Source organism: Dermochelys coriacea, chromosome 3, assembly GCF_009764565.3.
Source record: "Dermochelys coriacea isolate rDerCor1 chromosome 3, rDerCor1.pri.v4, whole genome shotgun sequence".
NCBI classification, from domain to species: domain Eukaryota; kingdom Metazoa; phylum Chordata; order Testudines; family Dermochelyidae; genus Dermochelys; species Dermochelys coriacea.
In genome coordinates this window covers 200,864,600-200,887,138 of record NC_050070.1, presented here as the reverse complement: position 1 = coordinate 200,887,138, position 22,539 = coordinate 200,864,600, and the positions used below count along the sequence as shown (strand labels likewise).

The 22,539-nt window shown below is 39.4% G+C and overlaps 1 protein-coding gene across 9 annotated transcripts in view; it reads left to right on the top strand.

The window, feature by feature from the left end:
* Positions 1-22,539, top strand: part of LOC119852895 (SLX4 interacting protein) — a 130,784-nt gene that overhangs the window by 64,048 nt on the left and 44,197 nt on the right. For all 9 annotated transcript variants that reach the window (XM_038394930.2, XM_038394929.2, XM_043512105.1 and 6 more), the window contains 2 exons: positions 4,587-4,676; positions 10,681-10,804. In XM_038394930.2, the coding sequence (XP_038250858.1) occupies positions 4,587-4,676; positions 10,681-10,804 (214 nt within the window). The remainder of the gene's footprint in view (positions 1-4,586; positions 4,677-10,680; positions 10,805-22,539) is intronic.

Below are 22,539 nucleotides of genomic sequence, written 5' to 3'. Positions count from 1 at the left end.
TGGATGTCGCCCATTTTGTGATGGATATATGTCTTACTGTAGTTTTCACTCCATGCATCTGGTGAATTGGGTTTTAGCCCATGAAAGCTGATGGCCAAATAAATTTGTTAATCTTTAAGGTGCCACAAGGAGTCCTCATTGTTTTTGCTGATACTGACTAACATGGCTATCACTCTGAAACCTGTCGTGAAATCACATGACTCAGGAGGTTGGGCTTTAAAGACCAAATATTGTGAGACTTGTAATGAAAATGTTAGAGTTAGCAACACTGATGTTGTGTTGAGCAATGTAAGTCCCGGGATTTTTTCTTTAATGTCTTTGGATTGGAGTTTAGTCTATACAGAGAGCTGTTTTCTCTACTGCTGCAGTGGCAGCAGCTATGTTGAGATGCCTTTCTAACAGATGCCTAGTGTAGATGCAAAGTATAAAGAAGCTTGCACAAGGGCCATTCCTTCCATCACAAGGCAGGGTCTAAGTGTTTGAAGAATTAGCATTAGTGAGACCCAGGACGCCCACTGCTCACATAGCATCTTGTATCTTGGTGATCCCTTTCTGCCTTGGGTCCTTTTATGAATTCATTCTAAATGTATGCTGCACCATTTGCCTCTTTAGTGTGATATATTCAAATGATTCCAGATGTGGCGCTTAGGGGGAGGATTCCCCAAAGCTACTTTTTGGTTGCGAGTTGGAATTCTGTACTTTTTTGAGGGAGGCTTGTCTGTTTCAACTATATATTTTAGATGTTTGACTATTTTCTTTTTAGTACTTGTATGAAATACATTATAAACTTTTGGTCTGTTTTGTGTTTTTTGAGATATTTGGCGCTGACGTGATACATGTTTGAGAATATAGTTCATCACGCTTGATTGAAACAAATATTAAATTTTGTACATAGGCTTCACATGTATAGCAATAAGGCACTGAGATGGCAGTATGGGTCAACATATCTTTAATTAAGTTATCAAATTGCTTCTCTGCAATCAGCAAATTGAACAACCTTCCCAGAAACAAACAAAAAACATTTGAAAAGCAAATCTGACCTCAGGCTTATGTCTTGCAGGCCTAAATATTTATATTTTCTATATTCAGTTCAAAATGGCTTAAGGTAACATTTAGCATTTACTAATCATTTTAAAATTAATCATAACTAATACCTTCAGTATGCCAGGTGTTTGATTGTGTGCAGTGCAATGGCTTTAGAATACCTATATTATTATGTACTGTTTGTAACTTAGAAGTTTGCCAGTCAAATCAAAAGTTTGCTGGGACTAATGATTTACTAGAGATTTTTAGAGGTACTTTGTCATCAGTTTAAAAACTTGGAGAGGTTTGGTATTGCAGCCATCTGTTAATTCTTGGATCTCTGGAGGAAAGAGAAGGCCGCCTTTTGAAAAATAGATCAAAGCATTCTGTTCTTTCAGTGAGTGATACCTATACGTAACTTAGAAGCTTTGCAAACTGATTGCACAATGCCTGTCTCATCTGGCAGAGTTTTGCATTCTACTTACTGGTACAATGTTGATCATACATTATTTTGTAATTAAGGTTAAGCCATTGTTGACTGCTTCTGGTCAGTAATTACTTCTCCAAAAGTATTAATCTGAAATGTGAAGTAACGGGAGAAATGTCTGATTTACTTAATATAGCATTGCAATTGGTAAAAATCACTACAATGAAATCCTGGTACGTTTTTTTAGATTTCTGCTCAACATATTTAGCACTCTTTCAGAGTAAGAGACAATCAAGTAGTGTACTTTCTGTAATACCTTGAACATTAGGTCTAGATGTGCCTTTCAGTCTCAAAGATCAAAAAAGTGCTTTATTTTATAATTTATCTATTTTGCTGTTACTAGGGATAATTGTTCCCACAACTGAAATGCTGGGGTTGAATATGCAGATGTTTAGCAGTGGAAAATCAACACCCTGCAATATTTAGGGACAGGAAGTGAAGCACAGAATATCCATTTGAAACTACAGGGGAATTTTAAGTGGCAGAATGTAAATATCCAAATTGGGATTTGGCTAGGACTCCAGGAATAATGTTTCCTACTTTTGTGAAAAATTCCTTAGTATTGTAATGACCGTGTGCAATAGGTCTTTTATAAACAATATTGCTTGGATATCATCATGATAGACACCTTAGAAATGCCTGAGACAGTGAGGCAGACAGGCCACAGTACATCCTAACACCATGGGTCATTACTGTCTCATAGTGCAGACTATTACATACTGAGTTGGCATCTTGGCATTTTGCAACAAGTTATGTTTCTTATAGTCTCCTAGCCAGATATCGCTTTGATGTCACCCTGTGCAGCTTTCAGGATCTGACAAGATAACCACTCAAGGATTGCTTTGCCCATGCACCCTGTTCTGTGCCAGTTGATGTAGGTGGGGTGGCAGTCTCCTCATTTTATCCCTGCTATTGATAAGGCAGTTTTTTTTTTAAATAAAGCACAGAAACTTTGGGAATCTGTTTCCTACTCTTCCTACAAGAGTCTGATGATACAGTCATCTGTGGCAAGGATTGTGACTGTCTAGATTAAAGGTTTGGAACCCCTACTCCATGAACTGAGGCACTTTACAGGAAAAAGGATTTGCCATTCTTCAGTGGCAACAGCTAGCAGTGGAAACTGCAAGGCACAGTTTAAATTGTTGAAAGGGGCTTGTACTTCTTCACAGATTCTCCCAGGAAAAATGCAAAGAATGTAAAGGTGTCCTGATGGCCTGGATGCATCCAGACACTGGGTATGGGTGTTCTAAGGTGTTGATGGTAGGATGGTGAGGACAAGTGTCCCATGCATCGAAATTGCACATAAGCGTGGCTGCCTTCATCTGGCTTTCATAATGAGTAACAGGAGAGACTTCCGAACTTGCCATAAGATGAAGTGAACGACTTTGGAAAGAAAGTAGAGGCTAAGAAGAGAGAAGGTATCCCCTGTGATCTGTGGTTCGGTTCTCTTGCTCCAATAAATGGCAAGGGAAAAAGAGGTCTGAGGAAACCAGTTTATATCCTTGAGATTGGTTTCTAAAGTGCCCCACATGAAAAGAGTTAGAGCTGTGCCTTCTCTTCTGAAGCCAAAGGGTTCTAAGCCCCTTTTACAAAAGCAGTGAAAACCCTGGGGCTTTTTAAAGGTTCAAGAACCAGATTCAGTCTTGGTAGATATTTCTATTGGAGAGGAATTAAGGGCTTTCTACCCCCGTACCCGTGGATACCTCTCACACGTGAGCAGTGAACATTATCTAATGGTGCTACTGACTTTGCTTTTTAATAAACTTTCCAAATTATTCCTCTCACAAATGAAGTCAAGTTCAAATGTATTAGGAAGAGATGCTGAAGCCATTCCCAACCCACCTGGTAAAGAGTGCCCAACCAGAAAGAGCACACTTTCCCAGTTGCCTTTATAGCCGATTTGCACCGTAAGAACAGCGTAAAGCAGCCAAACTGTACTGCTGAATTTGGCCCTTAACTTGCTGTTGACTTACTGGGTAAGAGAGCTGTTTTAGTGAGACTGATGCCATATGAAAGTCTTTTAAGTCCTAATGTTTTTGCACTTGAAAGGCTCCAGTACACTCCTGCCTCATTTGCCTGGCCAGCACTGACTCGGAACACATGGAACCCAGCAGTGACAGTTGAGCCAAGTAATCTACCAGTGAAGATTCTTGGTTCATATGTCCCGTCTCCCTCACATCACCGTCTCATTCCAACCACTAGAATTAACTGTAAAGAAAGAATGGTGACTGGTTGAGCCTCTGATGTCACAATGGCCTCACTTAAGAGTTATCTGAGTTGTTGAGATGACCCTGGTGGAGGCCTATCCGATGAAGTGAGCTGTAGCTCATGAAAGCTTATGCTCTAATAAATTTGTTAGTCTCTAAGGTGCCACAAGTACTCCTTTTCTTTTAACAATTAGATACAGTCATTAATAATATAACGTAATTTTTTTCAAATACAGGCTAGACAAAAGATTCCAATTAATGTTAAATATATGGAACGTTTGAAGAGTGTATTATTCTGTTATTAAGATAATGTAGGACAAACAGAAGACTGATACAGTTGCTAATTTTTTTTAAGGGACGCATTTTAAAATTAATTTTAACCTCTAAAATAATTGTAATGTCTCCGAAAATTAATTCAATAGAGTAAGTGCTTCAAATTTGGGGAGGATATGCTGTCTTTTTCATAGATAAAGTGAGGAGTCAACGGCTTAGTTATGTGTAAAATGCAACTCAGCTTTAAATGTGGATCTGTGGCTAGCACATCCTCAAGAATCTGAGTGCTTATACTTGGTACATCTAACAAGTAGCAATATCTGTTATTTGATATGTTATAATAAGCAAAATGTTATTGTTTCTAGCACTGTTTCCCATTATAAATATGTGGAATGCCTGTTAAAACTGGAAATTCCATACCTAAAAATGAAATGTTTCTTTAAAAAGGTAAAAAAACCTCTCAGACTTTAATTGTGGCTACTGCATCTCTGACTCTGATCACTTGACTGTTTATTTCCTTGTCTGCTGGATGTGTGCCTCTCAACAACAACTGCTACTTAACTTTTCTTTCTTTCCTTTGTATTTTTTTTTTCCAGTGTGGGAACTTTGCTGTCCTAGTGGATTTTCATATTTTGCCTCAAGGCTCCAGTAGAGACTCCAGCTGGTTTTCAGATCATGAGAAGGAGGTACAACAAAATCACTTCTACTTCAAAAGCATGTAGCTGCAGGGACTCAGTACTGTGATGTATCAGTATTGTGAGTTATACCTAACCCTGAACAACTCCTTTGGGACTACGAGGCCTGTGATGTGTGTTATCTCCCCTTAGGTCACTAAGTGACTGCTTTTAAATATTAAACTTTTTTCTGTGTGCTATTGTGACACTTCTCACTTGGATAATTTTTAGATTTATAAACATAATGTAAACACGTACTTGTAGTGAGTATGTGTGATTATCTTAAGCTAAGAAAATGATTAATAAAATGAAGATTATGTAAGATGTATACTGTCCTTTTCTACAGTTCCTATCAAATGTCTTTTTATTAATTGTTTATTTTTTTCTTGCTCTCAGAAATATGAGTGTTGCACCAAGAGTAACAAGTGCAAGAAACTGTTGTCTTGGTATGCAGGCTATAGTATCAGCAGATCTTTTATCTCTTATAAAAAGAAAACCCAACCTTATTCTTCAAAGGTCCATTAGAATTCCAAACAGGAACTAGGTTTAGGACCATAGATGAAATGTTGCAAAATTACTGTAATATACATCAGTGACCAAGGACATGAAGTTTGTACCTTTCATGAAATTTTGTGTGATTTCTCTTGGGATCTAGTAACAATTTACTGGATGAATTTTTTCTCCATTATAGGCTATTGTGGGAACTTGAGTCTCCTATTAAAATGAATGTGAGACATGTAAGTTGCCCCAAGTGCCAGTTCTTTCCCGCAAGTCTCTGTTACGGTACTTTTCAGCAGACTGCTTTCCTAATAATGACATAATTAACTTGTCATCGCGGAACATCCCAGTACTTCTCACAAAATATTTTGCTCCAGTAGTGTAAAATCAAAAGGCGTAATAGTTTGTTATTTAGCAGTATGATTTAGCAGAATATTTAGCAGCATGATTCAACTGATCCGTGCCTTATAAACCAGAGAGAAGTTTATAGGAAAAGTCTTTAAAATTTGCTTCTGAGTAAATGAATCGTTAAAACTTCTGTTTGTAACTGATTTTACTGTCCCAGTTTATCTGACTTCCCAGGCTTTTAAAAAAGTATTTTGTGTGACTGCCAAAATATAAGACATGAATTTCAGGAAATTGGATTTAATAATGAGGCACAACAGGGCGTTTTATATTTGTCTGTTAACTCACACTTTGAGTAAAGCACAAGGGTTGAGTGTCTTCACCAGCTGAGAAATGTGATTATAATAGCTCAACAATATATGCCTTAAAAGCCTTATTGAGATTTTGTGTTGATATAATAAGGTGGGAAGGGAAATGATTAATAAGAAATCATAGGCAAAATCATACCCCAGGTGGAAAAACTTGGTGCAGGGCCTGGGAGCTTTTCAGTTTTCAACCCACACAGTTTTCTACTAATCACTTTATTTAAAGGAAGGGTAGGGCTTGCCTGCTAGCCTTTTCCGGACTCTGTAGAACCACCAATGGGGAAGACCTTGTTGTATTAATTTAGATCAGAGGTCTCCAGCCTATTTACACACAAGATCCCTTTTTGAATTTAAGTGCAACGCAGGCTCTACCCTGCTTCTTCCCCAAGGCCCTGCCCCTTCCCCAAGGCCCCACCCCACTCACTCAATTCCCCCTCTCTCCGTCGCTTGCTCTCCCCCCACCCTCACTCACTTTCACTAGGCTGGGGTAGGGGGTTAGGGTTTGGGAAGGGGTGCAGGCTCTGGGCTGGGGCTGGGGGGTTCGGAGTGTAGGAGGGGGCTCCGGGCTGAGCCTGGGGCAGGGGATTGGGGTGCAGGAGGGGGGTGAGGAGTGCAAGCTCTGGGAGGGAATTTGGGTCCAGTAGGGGTCTCCGGGCTGGGGCAGAGTGTTGGACTGCAGGAGAAGGGGTATGGGGTGCTGGCTCCGGGAGGGGACTCAGGGCTGGGAGTTGGGGTGAGGGCTTCCCCCAGGGGCATTTACCTTGGGTGGCTCCCAGGCAGCAGTGCAGTGGGGCTAAGGCAGGCTCCCTGCCTGCCCTGGCCCCACTCAGACACCTCCATCGGCACCTCCTCCCCGTCACGAGCTGGGCCACCTCCTGCCAGCCAGCAACGTGGCCACACCACTCCCGGAAGGGGCCAATGCTCCCCTATGGCCCCTGGGGAGAACAGGTGGCTCCACTCACTGCCCCTCTCTGCAAGCACCACACCCGTTCCCAGCCAATGGGAGCTTTGGGGGGCGGTGCTTGCAGGCAGGAGCAGTGTGTGGAGACCCCTTCTGCCCCCGGGTCTGCAGGGGTGTGCTGGCTGCTTCCGGGAGTGGCGTGGGGCCGCGACAGGCAGAAAGCCTGCCTTAGCGGCAGCCTCACTACACCACTGCGGCCGGAGATCGCGATCAACTGGGAGAGTCTCCAGGATCGACCAGTAGATTGCGATTGACTGATTGCTGACCATCCATTTAGGTGGAATAAAAGGCTCAAAAAGTCAAAGGTGTTAACCTGACCCTGCCACTGTCCAGCATTAAACAGTGTTAAACAGGGTTTGGGGTTTGGTTTACAGACACCTCAGCCTGCCTAGTTCCATGGCAAATATATCATTAATAATCCTTTTTAACCTTTGATTAAAGATACAAGGAGGAAAAGAAAAGTTAAAACATTTAAGCATTTGAAATATAAAATATTAAATAAGGCATTTATTTTAACAACATCCCTTACTCCCTTTCCCAGTCGCTGGAGAGAGTTTTTAGAAAGAAACCCCCTTTGTCTGGTGGTCTCCTAGATGGCAGTAAAGATGGCTGTAACTGTCCTTTTGGGGAAAAGACAAGAAGGTAGTTGAGATGGGCTGGAGCTGTCATTTGTTTCTGTTGTTAAAGTCCAGTCCCATTTTCTAGAGGGCAAAACAAGACAAACACACACAAAACGGGAAAGAAAAGAATAACAAAGATAGAAAAAGCAGCTTCTGTCTCTGTTGTTGACTCTCGCTTGCAACCTCAGTGCTGGAAAAACACAGGCATAGCACACAGTCTTGTTGGCCACTCTGAGACCTGGAAAACTCATACCAATATCAGACTGTTTAGGACATTGCTTTTAGCTACCTTTCTGGTCACAGACTTATAGCTGTATTGCAAAATAAAGACAGTTTTGGCAGACAGTTTTAAGCCAGCCTCTTATTAGTCAGAAGAAAAAAAAGAAGAGAGATAGGAGAGAGAAGAAATGAGATAGGGAAGGAAAAGAAGACATGGTTGATGTGGGACAAAGGGTCACATCCTAGGTGGTGTTTGGGATTTAGAAGGTGCCAGTGGCAATGACGATTTCATCTGGCTCCCTCTGTCTCTTATCCCATTTGGTTAGGGCATCTTTCAGGATTAGGATGAAGTAGGTCCAAGGTCCCAGAAGATTGTGAGGGTGGCAGCCATGATGGTGAATCTTGCTCCTTCTCCTTCTTTCAGTCAGCCAGCATCGCCGGTAGCCAGTCACTTTTTGAGGCCCCCAATAGGGAGTGATGGAAAGACTAGCCCATCCCCTCATTATTTTGTCCTCTAATTAGGCCTAATTTCTGAAACACAAATTTTTGGTTCATTAATTTCCAGTCCCACACTCTTCTTGTTTACCAGGCATGATCTTTATACAGTCCTGCTGTTCAATCAATAGGCATTTTTGTTTGGACCAATTCAGGGAGGGGTTTTTTTGTCTTTCTTTTACCTTTTCCCATCAACATTTATTGTTTATGGGTTATTGTGACATCTTATGAACTTTCACTCACTTTTTACAGTTGTGCTCAGTTAGAGAAATGTGTAGGCCCAGTTATCACAACAGCTCCTCTGTGCTCTAAGGTCTCTGTAGAACTATGAAATGTGAAGGCTACTCCCTGCCCCATAGCAACCCAAGTCTCTGATTGGTTCTCTGATTGCCCCAGGACCACAATCCAGTGAGCTGCTGACAGTTTGGGTTGGGACACTCTGGAAGGCTATTACTTAGGAAATTATGTATGAGTTTGCAGGGGAATGATACTGCATTCCTGGCCCTTTCCTTTTGTAGCTGCCCCTCCGTTGGCATCGTGCTGCCTTGGTAGAAGGAGGAGAGAGACTGTTTGCTCCATTATCTGCTTCTCTGACTGAGTCAGTGGAGAGCAGGATAGGAGCTCTAGGGTCTGTGCCTGGGCTGAGGGGAACCTCTAGTAAAAGACATATTTTCAGTTTGTAATCAGATACAAATTTTCTTCTTAACACAATCACACTTGGTGTCCAGTTTAGAGCCTTGAGGTCCCCAGGTTGAACACCACTAACACAGAGGTTGTGTGGAAGGTATTCTTGGTGGTTGGGGAGGGAGAATGCTGCTGAATTGACTCAGTTGCCCTTCATTTGATGAATTTGAGTAACTTCATCTGCTTTTCTGCTCTTCTCAACCTCTCCCCAGGGGTAATGGAGTAGAAGATCTGGTTTTATATTTTAACAACAATTTTGTATTCTGATAGGTTTGTTGCATTAGTTTCATTGCTGTGCTATATGTGTGTAGCTATAATGCCTCATTAAAAAGATCAGTTGAGTTCACAATTCCATTTTATAAGTGAAAAAGAGGGATATTAATTTTCTTTGATAAAAGCGCCAGTTTACATTTTTAAAAGGTATGCTTATGTTTATTTTGAGTTCTATTCCAGTAATCTCTTCATAAACACAACAGCTAAAAGAAATATTTTGAATATAAATGTAAGGAAGTTTATATTAAACTTTATTATTGCAAAAGGAACCAAATGCATCTGATGTTTCAGCTACTTCCTGGGGGGGGGGGTTAATTAAAATATTTTTTTTGATTGGAGAATGTGCAGTGAGGTTACTTTGATGAGGTAAACAGCAGAATAGATAGAAAGAACCCACACTTTATGTGTGCACTGTCATTAAAATGAAAACTTCATTCTAACATTAAAGAGAAAATAGTGTGCATGGATCATTGATATACATATAGTACATTATTTTGAGACCTAATCATTTATACCTGTGTTTAGATCATCTGTTTTCATGTGTCTATTCTGCATATTTTTAGATTAGTCATAGCTGACCCCTACATGTGAAGCAAAAGTCTTTAATTTAAAGAAGTATTCATTTCATTTTTCATCTGTCTGAACACTGAAAAATTTTAAATGTAAAATTATATCTTGGTGTCCAACAAAACATCAGTTCTTTGACAAGATACTGTGCAATGGAAAATGGGAATATTGAGAGAAAGGCCAAAACGAGTCCATACACAGTCAACTAAGAATTTGTTCAAAATACTTTTGAAATGAAGTCTTTATTTTATTCAAGTGCTTCCTGTACTAAAGCTTTTGCTCAGGCGCTTTTGTGTGTTTAAATAAGTTTTCAAGGTGTAATCAGTTAAATTTAGGAATAAATTCTAAGTAAACCAGTGAAACTAGTTTTCTATGACCTACTCAACTTCTAGCCTTCCCTAAAGTATCTCCTGGAACTGAATCAAAATAGTTTGGTCTTGTTTACAAGGATCCTAGAAGAGAAATTAGGACATTACAAATTCCTGGAAGATTCCCCCTACCCCCCTCCCTGTTATGATGAATTTTCTCATGGTAGATTCCATTTTAAAATGTATCATTTATTAACTTTGCCTGAATAAAATATTGTAATTTACTATTCAAAAGTATAAGTGATGTTACTTTTTGTGATATTAATGTCATGTTATGTTTATTTCATGTATCTAGTTTATGCGAATTTTCACAGTAAAATTGATTAGGGAAATTACTCAGCCATGCAATTTGTCATAATTGACCATAACCATAATACTGTAATTTAGTGATTTCTTCCTCTTTCATTTTTCAAAATGTATATCTAAAGAGTCTAATTCTTTTTCCAACACTTGTCGCAGTTTTAATGTTAAAAACATTTATTTATACTTTCAATAGTCCTTAAAATATGACAATGCAAAATTTCATAGAATGGGTTTCTGCATACATTTTTGAGTGCTTTGATATTAATTTTTAAGGATGTATCGATTTAGACATAAATTTGTAACTGATTTCTATTTCAGGAACTGTGCTTGCTGCTAAAAGACACTATTGATTCAAGAGTCAAGCACTACTTAGAAGCTCGTAAACACCGTGGCCAGTGGAAACACATGGAATGCACTCAATCCGTTCCCTTGTCCCTAAAAGGTAGGATCAAGTATAATAATTTTAAATATTGTAAATAAAACTTTAAATGGTAGAAATTATTTTAATTATATTTTTGATTACTATAAATGACGTAGTCCTTACCAGAAAATCCAGTGAGCCTAGTGACTAACTTAAGTGATTTTACATGTAAAAATATATATATTGTTTTTCCTATATAAGAATATATATTCTTTATATGTAAAAGTTCTTAAGTGAGATTGACTCTCTCTCTCTCTCTCTCTCTCTCTCTCTCTCTCTCTCTCTCTGTATACACTCACATACACATACATATAATATGATTTCATCTGATGCCAAAATTAAAAGCATAGAGATTTACGTCCTTTTTTAAAAATGTTCTGTATGACAAATAGGTATATTTCACCTCGCATGTTTTGTTGTGATTAGAATTGGTTGTCATTTAATAGGTGTGTAACCACAGCTTGGTAGCAGGGTTTGTTAAATTGTGATCCTGTTTAGCTAATCGTATGCAGAAACGCAACAAAATAGGAATGCCATTTATTTAAGCTGGATATTGTTGCTAGGTTTTAGAGCAGGGGAACAAAAAGGTGAAGTTTTAAAATAACTGTTTTTAGTATCTGAAGATACTTTTTATTCAAGTCTAAGTCTATAGAACTGTTTTAGGGCATAAAATACTTGGTAGTTTCCCTTCCCTTTCTTGATTGCTTAATTATTTGCTCCATTATCTTTCCAGGTACTGAAGTTAAGCTGACTGGTTTGTAATTCCCCAGGTTGTCCTTATTACCCTTTTTATAGACTGCTATTATATTTCCCTTTTCCAGTTCTCTGGAATCTCTCCCGTCTTAAATGACTTTTCAAATATAATCATTAATGGCTGAGATATCTCCTCAGTCAGCTCCTTGAGTATTCTAGGATGTATTTCATCAGGCCCTGGTAACTTGAAGACATCTAACTTGTCTAAGTAATTTTTAACTTGTTCTTTCCAAATTTTAGCTTCTGATCCTACCTCATTTTCACTGGCATTCACGATGTCCAATCGCTACTAACCTTTTTGGTGAAAACCAGGAAAAAAAAGTCATTTACCACTCCTGCCATTTTCACATTTTCTGTTACTATTTCCTCCCTCCTCCTCCCCCCCCCCCCCCGAGTAATGGACCAACCCTGCCTTTGGTCTTCCTCTTGCTTCTAATGTATTTGTAGAATGTTTTCTTGTTACCCTTTATGTCTCTAGCTACTTTAATCTAGTTTTGTGCCTTGGCCTTTCTAATTTTGTCCATATGACTGTGTTATTTGTTTATATTCATCTTTTGTCGTTTGACCTATTTTCCACTTTTTGTAGGACTGTTTTTTGAGTTTCAGATCATTGAAGATCTCCTGGTTAAGCCAGGGTGGTCTCTTGCCATACTTCCTATCTTTCCTACACAGTGGGATAGTTTGCTCTTATGCCCTTAATAATGTCTCTTTGAAAAACTGCCAACTCTCTTGAACTGTTTTTTCTCTTTGACTTGCTTCATATGGGATCTTACCTACCAACTCCCTGAGTTTTCTAAAGTCTGCTTCTTCATTGTCTCTATTGTGCTGTTTTCTCTTCTACCGTTCCTTAGAATCATGAACTCTACCATTTCGTGATCACTTTTCACCCAAGCTGCCTTCCACTTTCAAATTCTCAACCAGTTCCTCCCTATTTGCAGTACCAGTGCAATTACTATTATGAATATTAATATGAACATATATGTTTACTAAGCACAGCAAAGATTAAATATTGTTTTGGTGGCTCATTAGGGAAGCAAATGATTGTAGAAGCCTTATAAAAATATGTTAGGAATACATGGGAACTAGCTTGCTATGTCATGACTGTTTTTTTCCCACAAGTACAAAATAGAATATAAGTAGAAAGTGCCAGAGGCTAGTAAAGATTTTTTTTAAAAGCCTTTCCTGCAAGTTGGGAACCTTAACTTATCCCCCTAAAAGAATGAACTGTGCAATATTTATAAAGCATGTGAACTTTTAGATCCTCTTATATTTCTGGTTTTGAGAAAACAACTGGAATTTTCTTATGAAAAAAGAAAAGGATACCATTTTAAAAAAAATTCCTGCTGAGGAATGTTTTTTCCCACTGAGAAACATTTTTTATATATATATTTTTTAAAAGGTAGCTGCCTGAATAAAGTGTGTTTAAAAGTAATTGTGTGAAAATAAATTTAATTGTTCTCAGATGTGTAGGCAGATATCTTGTGTAATTTGTTAATCTGAGAGTATATATGAAGCCTGAAAGGCTGACACATTTGTGCGGAGTTAATATAAAGCAACCTTTTAATTAGAAAACTGACACACTGTTCCAGCCCTGGCAAACTGATCATCTATGTGTCTTGTCTACATTTCCCCTGATAACAAACACCCCAAAGGCAAATACATCAAAAGAAGTCATCAGTAACATGAATGACTCCATTCTAAACCTGGAGGCTTTGGATTTTGGATTTGCCAGAACTATCATCCCATTCACATTGCTGGATTAATTGCCACTAAATTAATGATAGATGGAAAATAAATAAATGTAAAAAAAGAAAATTCTACAAGTTTGCACCATGGAAACTCGACTTGATGTTGAATGTCCTTACCAAGCCATCTTTTTACGCCCTTCTCTGCCTTAAACGTTTGAGTTGGGAGCCCTGTCTGTGGCGCCTCAATATCGCACTCTGAGAAAATGAAGTGCTTTGCTTAAATCCAGCATTCATATGTTCTTCACTAAGCCAGTACACCTGGAAAAGAAACAAGGGCATGTGTGAATGTTCACGAGGGCAATCAGAACCCATTCATCAGGAGAGCACTATTCAGAAGATCCACAGCCCAGTAACTTTTACACTTTACCAGTTACCAGCACTTAAACAAGGCAATAAAAGCTTTAGTTAATTGATGGTAAAAATATTGTATCTTTGGCTTCTTCAGAAAGGAACTGCAGTCCTTCAGAATAAGTCACTGCACACAAGATCTGGGAAATGAGTACTTCACAATCTGAACAGTCCTTAGTGTCATAACAGACCGGTTTTTCACATTTATCTGTATATTTTGTATTTCAGGAAAAGTTCATGTTGTGTTGTAATGGGATTAATAGATGTTTCTAAACATCTTCTGAAGCTGAAAAATGTTTTAATTGGGGATTTCCCCAGAAGTGGGAGCCAAGCCACCTTTCTTTGATTGCCAGTCTGGGCCTGCCTCTTAGGGCTACAGAGCAGAGGGGAATCCATTGTTAAAATGGCCACCTTGGATACTTCAAGGAGAAAATCATCAGCTAACAGATTTCTCTGTCTGATATTATGGAGGTATATATTGCCTTCCCTTTTTGTGGCACATAAGTAAAATATCTGTACAAGTTACTTGTTAATTTACACAGCTCTTTCATTTACACCCACACAGTAGTGCACGATGGGTCGTATACCATCTCATTAGGAAATCTGTGGGTGTTACACACAAGAGAAGAAGAAAGAAAAATGGGACGGAGAATGGAAAAATGGGAGAAAGTAGCCAAAACAAGCAAGTTCTTCCTATTCTTCCTTGTGTTTGAACAATTTCTCTGCCCCTCCCAAATGGCCAGTGTAAATTATCTGCCAAAGTAAGCTTTAGTTTAGTCTTTAGTCATTGGCTTCAGAGTAAACTCTCTATTTCCTGTGTTTGATCTAATGTCCAAAAGTGTTTGATTTTGGTTTATCTTATTTTTTAAGAGAAAAATGCAGTGGGATAGACTTACAAAGATACAGTCCCTCCCCATTACCCCCCCACCTACATCCAGTTTGCATGCCCAGAGAGGTGCAAGATGGGCATTGAGCTCATAAACCTCACTAGCATGCCCACATCAGGAGTTTAGTGCATGCAAGTCAGCCACTCACAAAAATTGCATCTTGGAAAATTTGGCCCATTAAGAACGGGGCTTTCTATAAAAGTATAAGTGGAGTTATTATCTCTTAACTTCAGACCCAGCTTACATAATTTGTGAGGTATTATCACTGTGCCCCACTTTTACCAATCACTGATAGGGGTGGAGTCCCAGGGGAGCAGTAAGGGGCGGAGGGTCCCGGGAGGGGGCAGTCAGGGGACAAGGAGAAGAGGGGGTTGGATGGGTCAGGGGTTCTGAGGGGGGCAGTCAGGGGGAAGGAAGTGGGAGGGGGCGGATAGGGGACCAGGGTCAGGCTGTTTGGAGAGGCACAGCCTTCCCTACCTGGCCCTCCATACAGTTTCATACCCCGATGTGGCCCTCAGGCCAAAAAGTTTTCCCATCCCTGAACTAGAGGATCAGCAAGTGCAGAATGACAGTTGAATGTGCTTTTGGTAGATTGAAAGGGCGTTGATGTTGTTTACTCACCATATTGGATCTCGGTGTGAGAAATATTCCAATGGTTATAGGTGCCTGTTGTGTCCTGCATATTTGTGTAGAAAAGGGAGGAGAAATTGCCGCAAGGGTGGAGGGCAGAGGTGGAGTGGCTTTCTGCTGAGTTTGAACATTCCAACTCAAGGGCTATCAGACAAGCTCAACAAGGAGTTCTATGGCTTAGGGAGGCTTTGAAAGAGCACTCTAACAACGAGCCATAGTAATGTGCTGTATTACACTGTGCTCAACTTGGCGCTGCAGTTTGGGGGCCTGTTAGGAATTGTATGGTGCTTGCTGCACACCTGTGCATATATCACTGACAGCGCACCTATAAATGTTGGGGTGCTTACTGTACATTTGTGGCAATTACACTGTTTGGCACTGAGCCTCTGGGTTGTGAGTGTAAAGGACCACTACTTTCACTGTTATCAGGCATTATGCACCATATGTTGTAAACTAATAAAAATGAATCACTTTCAAAACAAAAGAGTTTTATTTGCTTACAAAAACAGCTCCAAAATAATCTCTGAAGAGTTTAAGTGAAATGCATTTTAACTTAAAACAATTGAGGAATCTTAATAAATAAACAAGAGGAGGGAACATTAATGTCCATTGTAGCTACACGTACATCAACTGTGGTTCTCACAGGTCAGTATATGGGAAGCCATTGTTGTCCAGGCTTTCCCCCAATGTATAGCGGTAGGGGTAAGTGTGCAGGCCCAGAGGCCACGTTGAATGCTGGGGGAAAAGGGGTGGTGTAGGGAGGTGCTGTGCAGCAGTTCTCCACAGACTGCAATGGGAGTCAAACCCAGGATTGTTGAATCAGGAGGTTCACAATTGTCTGCCGCAGCTGAGTTTGTTGATGGAGAAGTCCCATTATGTACTCTCATCTACCTCTCCTTTTCCTGTGCCTCTCTCCTCTCCATAGAATCATAGGGTTAGAAGGGACCGCAAGGATCATCTAGTCTGACCCCCCTCTCTGAGTGTGCAATCTGCTCGTGGATGCCAGTATTTCTTTGGCTAGTCCATACCTGTGCTTGCACAGCCTCTTTTCCACACAGGCCGAGGAGATCCAATATCTCCTGTCTCCTCCAGGCAGAAGTGTGTTTGGAGCATGTAGCAGGTATAGTCAGCTGGGCCGTTGTGCACAGATAGAGGTGTGCTTTCCAAGCTGGACAAGGAAAAGGTATTTCAAAAAGTTGTGGGAGGTTTAAAAAGATAGGGGCTTTCCAGTATTTGTGTCAGTAGAGCAATTCCAAATGCAATGACAACAGGATGTCACATGACACCCGAGCTTCTGACTTCATCTTTTTTCTCTCCTTCTGTATGAGATCCTACCTCCTCTTTTTTACCTTCTGCAAATGCACAGTGAAATCAACCAGCGTAATAAAGACAAAGGTGCATCTAAAAGATCTTTCCAAAGCATTCTGCTCTCACATCTCAATTTCATCTTTTTTGCTTCTTAAAATCTTTTAGACAGTATCCCTTTTAAATTCCTCTCACTTGTGATCAGTTAAGAGTGTCTGTTGCTACCACAGGAGGTGAAGTTTGTTTGATACTTGTCTTCACAATGCCTCAACATTTCTCAAACTGGGTTTTAGCTGCTTGAGTTTCTTGTTTCTCAGAGAGATAATTGTAGCCCTATTTATCATTTGATGACTTATGGCCCAATCCAGCAGACCTTAATTGACTTTTACTCCTGTTTAAATGCAATATTGTGTACAGTGACTGTACTTCAAATGATCCTATAGACCCAGATCCTGTAATCAGATTCATGAGGCTGGACAGACCTCTGCATCTATGCAGAACCCCACTTAAGTCAAATGGGGCTCCATGTGGATGCAGGGACACCTGTGCAGAACTGATTGCAAACTCAAAGCTTTGGTGAGTTTGTTCAGCATTTTGTTGTGCCAATCCATTTAATCTAGTTTGCTTCTGTCAGTAGAGATGGCTGCTCCTAGACGTAAGCAATAATTGTTCCCCCTTATGCTGGTGGATTCTTCAAAATATTTTGATGGGGTGGTTTTATTTGTTATTTATTTCTTAATATTTTATATTTGTTTGTATGTCTGATATATGCATGTTTTCCACTTTGATTTGGATGTCATTTTCTTGGGGTTTTAACTGAAAATCAGGCTAGGAAAGAATTTGAAAGGAAAAAATATATCTTGTTTTAGCAAAAATCTTTCTTTTATAATGTCTGAAAAAAATCCCAAAATGCAGAAAAACATAGCTGGTATTTCAGGCTCTCTTTCCAGAAGAAGGAAATGTTTCCCATTTTAATAGTGTGTGGGCTTTATTCTTTTGGTAATAAATTGAATAAAATTCTCACTCCTGGCCTTCCGCTCCTCATCCTGTGGTTGCCCTTTAAAAGCTGCCAGTTGTCTTTGATCAGTAGTTCCCAAACTGTGGTCTGTGGAGAGCTGGCTGGTCACATGACTCCAACCCACTTATGGAACACTTTCCTAATATTACTTTTCCATGTAAGAAATTGCTGTAATTCTCCCAAGATGTTACATGATCACAAATGGAGGTGGTCCAGTGAGTCTTTTCTAGATAATTAAATAGCATTACCTAAGTATTGGCACTATGCAAGATACAAGGATAGGGAATACTGAAAATGTTGAGGTAACCTGAATCTCAGGCAAAACTGGTAAACTTTTAAGGTTGACCACTGTATCTTCTGCAGCCCCCATGAGTAGCATAATTTCCCTGAGCAAGAACCCTCTTGAAGAGCCCTTAAGTCCCTCTTGAAGAGCCACTTCTTTTATGCTGCTTCCTGATAATCTTGTTGACGTATATATTTGAAGGTGGGTTTTTTTAAATGTTGCTTTCTATTCCCACTAACTTCAGTCTACTTGTCTGACTGTCCTTAGATTGTGAGCTCATTGGGTCAAGGATCGGTGTTTGTATATGATTATAGCAATGTTGAATAGTGATCGATATCCCCCAACTTCTTCTGAAAGGCACTTCAGAGACTCTATGCTTTCATGTAATAACTATATAAGTTTTAGTAATGTACAGTATGTGGGGGGAAAATGAGCCTAAGGGAATTAGGCACCCACTGAATTTCAGTGGGGTTTGGGTGCTCAACTTCCTTAGGATCCTTTGAAAGTCCTAACCTGAATGTTTGTAATAATTGTGCCACTTTTCCATGTATTCCCTGGATTATATTTCTTAGTAAATATGTCTTAAGTATTGCTAGTACACCAATACCCTTAGTATCTAGGTTGTTGCATTTTACTGCATGTTTCTGATTAAAATAAGTTTATTTTTTCACTGAATATGGTTACAGAGTTATAGATAAATAACGAGAAAATCTGTTTACTAATAAAGTCTAAACTGCTGTTGTCCAGCTTCAAAATTTGATGAAAATTGTATTTGGGCTTTAAAATTATTCAACATTCATTTATTTATCTCTGAATCTATTCAGACTTTTTTGCAATTTGCATTTGAACTTTACTCTCCCAAGCTTGTGTGTTCTGGTGCTGGGAATTTAGAGCAACACTTGCAGTACCCCTTGAGATTTATATATAACAGAAACTTAGCCACTGAACACTAGTAACAGACTTTAAGAAAAATAAAAAGTTGCAGGTTGGCTACACTCAGACCTGGTCTACACTAGAAAATTAGGTCGGCATAACACTGTCACTCAGGGGTGTAAAAAATCCACACCCCTGATTGGTGCAGTTAAGCTGACCTAAGTCCCCGTGGAGACAGTGCTAGGTTGACAGAAGAATTCTGTCAGTTCTTCTATCGATCCAGCTACCACCTCTTGGGTAGGTGGATTACCTATGCTGGGAATCTCTCATCAGCATAGGTAGTGTCTACACTGAAGTGCTGTAGCATTTTAAATGTAGCAAAAACTTAGTAGTTCGTGATGATGAGTTTTCTTTGGGGTCTTCTTCAACTGATGATCTCACCTGATTTGAGCATTATTGATTCTATATTTGTGTGTTATAGGGTAGAGGTGAGAGTAATTCCTTTTATATAATAATTAAAGACCAATTGCGCTTGATTTATTCATGGGTGTAGTCCCATCAATTTCACTGGACATACTCCCACGAGTAAGATTAGCAGGATTTGAGCCAGTTTAGGTTTCTGTACAGTTCTTTGTCATAGCTTTTAAGATTTGCAGTTCTGGGGGGCTTATTAAATGAATCTTGTGATTAGCATCCGATGAAGTGAGCTGTAGCTCACGAAAGCTTATGCTCTAATAAATTTGTTAGTCTCTAAGGTGCCACAAGTACTCCTTTTCTTTTTGCGAATACAGACTAACACGGCTGCTACTCTGAAACCTGTACAGAAACATGATAGCTATTTTGTTGTTAAGATTGTAACTACCTTTTGATTAGCCTGATTTTTGACATCCATACCCACTCCCACTGACTTCAGAAAACCTGCTTCCCAATTATTTTGTTTTGCTTGAGGTAGGAAGGGAGCAAGGATGATACAAAAGTTATTTTAGAAATATTTAAACAACAGAAGAACATAAGAATAACCATACTGGATCAAACATATGACCCATCTAGCTCACTATCCTGTCTTCTGACAGTTGCCGGTGCCAAATGCTTCAGAGGGAATGAGCAGAACAGGGCAATTTTGAGTGATTCATCCCATCAGCCAGTCCCACCTTCTGACAATTGGAGGTTTAGGTACACCCAGAGCATGGAGTTGCGTCCCTGACCATCTTAGCTAGTAGCCATTGATGGTCCTGTCTTTCATTAACTTATCTAATTCTTTTTTGAACCCAGTTATATTTTTGGCCTTCACAAATCCCACAGCTTGACTGTGTGTTGTATGAAGAAGTGCTTCCTTTTGTTCATTTAAATCTGCTGCTTTATCAAAATGCAAAAATACCCCAACCTCGCCCTCTGTTAGTGAGTAGGCTGGAGTTGTGGGATAATGGCTTGATCTAGAAACTCCAGTGTGTATTATTCCATTTTCTTTCATTAGAGCACTGTAGTGGTTTAGAAAGGATGGTGAGCTTGATCATGCTTCTAGGGTACTAGAACTCCATTTTACTGTTTACTAAATTGTCTGCCATTGAAAGTTGGGGGTTGACCCCTAAAGAAGAAGCTGGAGGTTCAGTCCCGAGATCCCAAAGATCTGCATTGCCTTGTTTCTTTCCACTACATCAGCTCTTTTGCAGGGAGTTCTCCATCTGCAGGTGACCCTGGAATTTCCCAACCCTAGATGAGGCTTTCATAGCATGAGTAGTGGGAGAGGCACATGCTTTGACCCTCTCAGTCTGCTCCTCCCCCATGGAAGGAACTCCTTATCCAGCATACGGAGAAGAACAGTACATAGAAATTTCTGATCTCCCCTTCAGCACTGGGTTGAGTATTAAGTGCCCCTCTGCACAAGAAGTTTCAGGCACAATTTGGCTCTCTGTGGAATCCCAGTGAAACTCATGAACTTGTCCAATTAAACTTTTGTGTATAACATACACACAGAGAAAAATATATATAATTTGCCCATTTTGTTGCAAGGACAGATTTGAAAATGTAAATCACTTGCTAGGATTGAACGAACACTTGTCAAAGCAGTTCTCACAGGTAATTCATAGTCCTTCCCCAGCCAAGTCCAACTTACCTTCAAATTAGAACTGGCCACCAGAACTGCTACCTTGAGAGATGGGCCAAGATAGAATATTCATCCCCAGACACTGCTTAGCTCTCTGTACAGTTTGTTTCAGTACCTCCTCCAGTGGTTCCAGTGAGAGAAATCTCACCTATAGCACTTCGCAGAGAAATGGGCTGTTGTGCTTGTCTTTAGCAGCAGAATCCTTCTCTACTTCCATGGCAACAGGGTGTGGATAAGGTGGTGGCAGAATCTTCAGCCTTTCTGCAGAGGAGCTGGCAGTATCATCATTTTTATTTGATCCCTTCTCCTTCAGAAGACATTTGGTGATCCCTTCCCCTGACATGGCAGTGGCACTAATTTTGACTGGTGCAAGACACAGGGTTTAGGGGGAAAAGGTAGAAAACCGCAAAATGTGCCACTTCCTGAGCTCTGTGACCATTTACGTCCTTGTTCATACTTCAACAGGTGTAACTCTGAAGGCCCATCTCCTGCTTCTCCCATTCATGTACTGTTTGCCAAGTTTGTAATTTTGGCTAGCTGAAGCAGTAAAGGAGTGTAGTTCAAAGAGCCTATGAAAGAAATGTAAAAATAACAAAGTGCAGACATTTATTGTTGTGGTTGTTAAATGCTTAAAAAAACTTAAAAATCCCACAACCTACTGATATTCCCAGATAGAATCTTTCAGATGGTTAATGTTTAAAATAAATATCACTTCATTTAAAAAATACTTGTATTTATTTTTTAAAATGAATAAACGTGACAAAGAAAGGTAGTTTGGAGTTAAAGTTCGAAAAACAGCCTTAACACTGACTGTTAAACAATGTCTATCTGCTATCCACCAGAAAACCCTTTCCTTCTATTTACTGTGTGTCATCTCCATTTCCTTTTTTTGCTGTATTTCTAAGATAAGAAAAAATGAAGATAAAGATAATTACAAGAAAATGTGTGTGTATGTGTGTGTGTAAAATATACATATGTCAGAGTATATATATCTTCACACAAACATTAGAAATATTAGCAGCAAAAGATCTCTCTCTCTATAGAAAAAACTAGGTAATAGTTCAATACTGATAAGCATAGGTATTTAGAAATAATCATAAGTATCTCATGTGATCGTGTCTTCTCAGTCATCTATCAGATTTGGCCAGAAGCAATTGGCCAGTTCACTGATCTAAAACTTTCAGGGCCAGACTTTAAAATAGCTCAGCAGCTCCCATTTAGCCATATAAATGAATGGCTGAATTTTCAGAAGAACTCAGTACCCATTTGTTTAAGTGGGAACTGAGCACATTTGAAAATCTGTCCAAGTTGTGGCTGCTGAGTGTTTTGAATATCTGGCCCTAACGTTTCTTATTGACTCTTATGTATGTTGTATGATTGTATGATTTTTCATTTCAACAGCTGTTGCTCTTGAAAAGATTTTTTTCTGTACTCCGTTTATATTCTAAAACTCCCGTAATCTCTTGGTATCAGGTATTTTGGTTAGTGAAGAATGTCAGTTCCCAAAACGATATTTAATCTACTTGGTACCTTCTTTCAGACCCGATTAAACATAAGGCACCACAAAATGTGAGTAACAAATCACCATTACAGTATGTTCCACTACAAAGCATTTTAATCCAGTTTGTTCAGTATTATTGCTGCCAGTGTCTTAAATGGAATTTTCTGCTGAATAAGTTTGATTTTGAGACCATGTGTGGTTTTATTCATGTTTCAACATCTCTTCTTCCATCCACTAACAACATGGCACTCTGAATCTCTGCTCTAAGCATTCCTCAAATCCTGGGTTCAGCATTTCAAGGATATT